The sequence below is a fragment of the Palaemon carinicauda genome, chromosome 28 (genome assembly GCF_036898095.1).
Source record: "Palaemon carinicauda isolate YSFRI2023 chromosome 28, ASM3689809v2, whole genome shotgun sequence".
NCBI classification, from domain to species: domain Eukaryota; kingdom Metazoa; phylum Arthropoda; class Malacostraca; order Decapoda; family Palaemonidae; genus Palaemon; species Palaemon carinicauda.
The window spans coordinates 66,621,288-66,625,511 of NC_090752.1; the positions used below are offsets into that span (position 1 = coordinate 66,621,288).

General features: G+C 38.6%; 1 protein-coding gene across 1 annotated transcript; it reads left to right on the forward strand.

Moving 5' to 3' along the window:
• The first annotated feature begins 1,402 nt into the window (after positions 1-1,402).
• LOC137621873 (high mobility group nucleosome-binding domain-containing protein 5-like) lies at positions 1,403-3,625 on the forward strand. Its single transcript, XM_068352379.1, has one exon. The coding sequence runs from the start codon at positions 1,403-1,405 to the stop codon at positions 3,623-3,625; it is 2,223 nt and encodes a 740-aa protein (XP_068208480.1).
• Positions 3,626-4,224: the final 599 nt, after the last annotated feature.

The following is a 4,224-nucleotide window of genomic DNA, read 5'->3' on the forward strand; positions in this document are numbered from 1 at the left end:
ATCATTTTTTAATATAGCTTAAAACATTAACTAATTCATTAATTCTTAGGGAATTTGTGTTATTTCAATACAACTGTTTCATTCAGAGAATTTATGTTTGTTCAGTTATTTACTTTTGCCTCTAACGAATTCTTTAGGTTTTCAGTTTAGATATTTCTGATACTATCATTCAACTATGAATGTATTGAACTAAATTTTATTATCCTAAATGAGATAATTTATTGTATTTATTTCAGTGGATTTTATAAAAAAAAATAATCATTACCTCTAAACGTTTGGCAAAATATTGGCAAATAGGAATTCATCATTATATATATATATATATATATATATATATATATATATATATATATATATATATATATATATATATATATATATATACATATATATATATATGTATATATATAATTATATTTGCAAATGAGCCATAGGGAAAATAAAAATAGGAAATATAAAGTTAAGTCCTGACTAGTCAGGACGTAATCTTATATTTCCTATTTTAATTTTCCCTTTGGTTCATGCATCTGAGCATCGCGTTTTCCTGTGTTTTTAAGCATATATATATATATATATATATATATATATATATATATATATATATATATATATACATACATACATATGTCTGAATGTCCCCTACTATCTCTGTCTGAAAGTCCCCTACTATAACTGTCTGTCAGTCACTGTCAGAAAGTAACCTACTATTCATATACCCGAAATTATCGTACGACTGTATATCGTTCTCTGTCTGTCTCCAGTAAGCCTTGTCTGTGTACCCACAGGCTTGGATTTCTAAGGTGCAGGCAGGACAGGAATAGAGATAGATTGATTCCATTTTAACCATTCCAGCCAAGGTTTTAAGCGCTATGTTTGGAATGACTCATTGGAATCAATGCGTTCAAAATTCCAGGTCCAGACCACTTCAGCCAACACCTGTCTAATCTCCACCTGTGTAGACGAAAAGCCCTACCCATAAACATCTGTGTCACCTAAATGTCCTTAAGTTCCTCGTTATCTCAAATGGACATTCAGTTACCTTTATTGATAAACTATGATTCTCTCTCTCTCTCTCTCTCTCTCTCTCTCTCTCTCTCTCTCTCTCTCTCTCTCTCTCTCTCTCTCTCTCTCTCACCTTTTAAGAAGTGAACCCATTATTTACAAAGATATTACAGTTTTAAATTTAACTTTATTTATTTAACCAAATTAGTAAAGATATTTTCCTCAGACTTTGATAGACAGAAGATTAATCATTAAACAACAAATTATTGTTTTTTCCAATTTCCTGCTTCAATTAATGAAAAAAATCTTAAATTACATTCGAATTTTTGCTTAGAAAAATCACCTGGACTTGTATAAAAAGGCGACGGTGAATCCGCTCAACATCCAATGCACTTCAGCCATGGATCCCACAGCCATTCTCCTAGCTGCCATCACCGGTTTGGTTTTCAGAGTAATGAAAGTTGTGAGACACGATTTCACATCACAAAAGAACGTGGAAGCCAATATTCGAATTGACCTGTTCGATATTTTAGACGGAAATGATCCACCCGGAGTCGGAATGGAAGAGATCGCCGGGAAGATGATTGAAACCATCGCTGGAAAGAGGATTGAAACCACAGTTTTCCTGAATCTAAACGCCGAAGGTGGAAACAATGTAACGATTGGCGGCACTATCCAAGTGGTGGGTTCCTTCTTGATGGGTTTCCTGGTTGTCCTGGAACTGATGAGGAGTTTCGCTATACCCGAGGAGAAATGGAACAGAATAGGCGTCTTCGAAGTCATAGACGATGATGATGAATACGAAGAGCAAGAGGCAGCCGGAGACGACAATAAGGAGCGAAAGACAACTGGAGACGACAATAAGGATCACGAAACAGCTGGAGATGACAATAAGGAGCAAGGGACAGCAGGATACTTTTATAAAGAGCAAGAGACAGCTGGAAATGACAATAAGGAGCAAGAGACAGCTGGAGATGACAATAAGGAGCAAGGGACAGCTGGAGATGACAATAAGGAGCAAGAGACAGCTGGAGATGACAATAAGGAGCAAGGGACAGCTGGAGGTGACAATAAGGAGCAAGAGACAGCTGGAGATGACAATAAGGAGCAAGGGACAGCTGGAGGTGACAATAAGGAGCAAGAGACAGCTGGAGATGACAATAAGGAGCAAGGGACAGCAGGATACTTTTATGAAGAGCAAGAGACAGCTGGAGACGACAATAAGGATCAAGAGACAGCAGGAGACTGCTATAAAGAGCAAGAGACAGCTGGAGACGGCAATAAGGAGCAAGAGACAGCACGAGACTGCTATAAAGAGCAAGAGACAGCTGGAGAGGACAATAAGGAGCAAGAGACAGCAGGAGACTTTTATGAAGAGCAAGAGACAGCTGGAGAAGACAATAAGGAGCAAGAGACAGCAGGAGACTGCTATAAAGAGCAAGAGACAGCTGGAGACGACAATAAGGAGCAAGAGAAAGAAGGAGACTTTTATGAAGAGCAAGAGACAGCTGGAGACGACAATAAGGAGCAAGAGACAGCAGGAGACTGCTATAAAGAGCAAGAGACAGCTGGAGACGACAATAAGGAGCAAGAGACAGCAGGAGACTTTTATGAAGAGCAAGAGACAGCTGGAGACGACAATAAGGAGCAAGAGACAGCACGAGACTGCTATAAAGAGCAAGAGACAGCTGGAGAGGACAATAAGGAGCAAGAGACAGCAGGAGACTTTTATGAAGAGCAAGAGACAGCTGGAGACGACAATAAGGAGCAAGAGACAGCAGGAGACTGCTATAAAGAGCAAGAGACAGCTGGAGACGACAATAAGGAGCAAGAGAAAGAAGGAGACTTTTATGAAGAGCAAGAGACAGCTGGAGACGACAATAAGGAGCAAGAGACAGCAGGAGACTGCTATAAAGAGCAAGAAACAGCTGGAGACGACAATAAGGAGCAAGAGACAGCAGGAGACTTTTATGAAGAGCAAGAGACAGCTGGAGACGACAATAAGGAGCAAGAGACAGCAGGAGACTGCTATAAAGAGCAAGAGACAGCTGGAGACAACAATAAGGAGCAAGAGACAGCAGGAGACTGCTATAAAGAGCAAGAGACAGCTGGAAACGACAATAAGGATCAAGAGACAGTAGGAGACTGCTATAAAGAGCAAGAGACAGCTGGAGACGACAATAAGGATCAAGAGACAGCAGGAGACTGCTATAAAGAGCAAGAGACAGCTGGAGACGACAATAAGGATCAAGAGACAGCAGGAGACTGCTATAAAGAGCAAGAGACAGCTGGAGACGACAATAAGGATCAAGAGACAGCAGGAGACTGCTATAAAGAGCAAGAGACAGCTGGAGACGACAATAAGGATCAAGAGACAGCAGGAGACTGCTATAAAGAGCAAGAGACAGCTGGAGACGACAATAAGGATCAAGAGACAGCAGGAGACTGCTATAAAGAGCAAGAGACAGCTGGAGACGACAATAAGGAGCAAGAGACCGAGAAAGACAATGGTCCAGAAAAACGGCAAGAGAAAGAAAAGAAATCCGAGGAAGACGGATTTGAAAAAGGACAAACACAAGATGATGGAAAACCGAAACCAGGATGGAAACCAAAGAAAAAATGAAAGGGAAATAACTTGGCTAAAACAGAAGGGTTTAGGCACACTTAAGTTCAAGGTTCATGTTTTAGGTTTATTTATGAGGTTTAAGTTTTATTGAAATGAGTTTAAGTTTAATAAATTGTTTTAAGGATTATAAGGTTTAAAAGTCTTATTAGAGGGAATTTAGGTTTAATATATTGTTTTAAGAATTATATTCTTTCATTGAGAGTACCCTGACTGTTTTGCTGTTTTACTATCGCGTTTTCCAAAGGAATTTTGAAATTAAAGGTTTTAAAGAGCATTGAATCATTCTAATTATGAAAACTACATTGTCGTTTCTAGAGGATCACTGAAAATCAATTGAGAAAATTTTCTAGATAATGGTTCTATAAAATTTCTTGGTAGAACCAATTAAATTAATACTTATGATCGCCAATCAAACTTTAACGAGAATCTCTCTCTCTCTCTCTGTCTGTCTGTCTCTCTCTCTCTCTCTCTCTCTCTCTCTCTCTCTCTCTCTCTCTCTCTCTCTCTCTCTCTCTCTCTCTCTCGTTTGTTAGTGGATGGTTATAAAATACGAAGAAAACAATGAAAAAAGTTTGCTAAAATATATTAGGTTTATA

Bases quoted from the DNA above. Each gene is read 5' to 3' on its own strand.
- LOC137621873 (XM_068352379.1), top strand. From the start codon at position 1,403: ATGGATCCCACAGCCATTCTCCTAGCTGCCATCACCGGTTTGGTTTTC.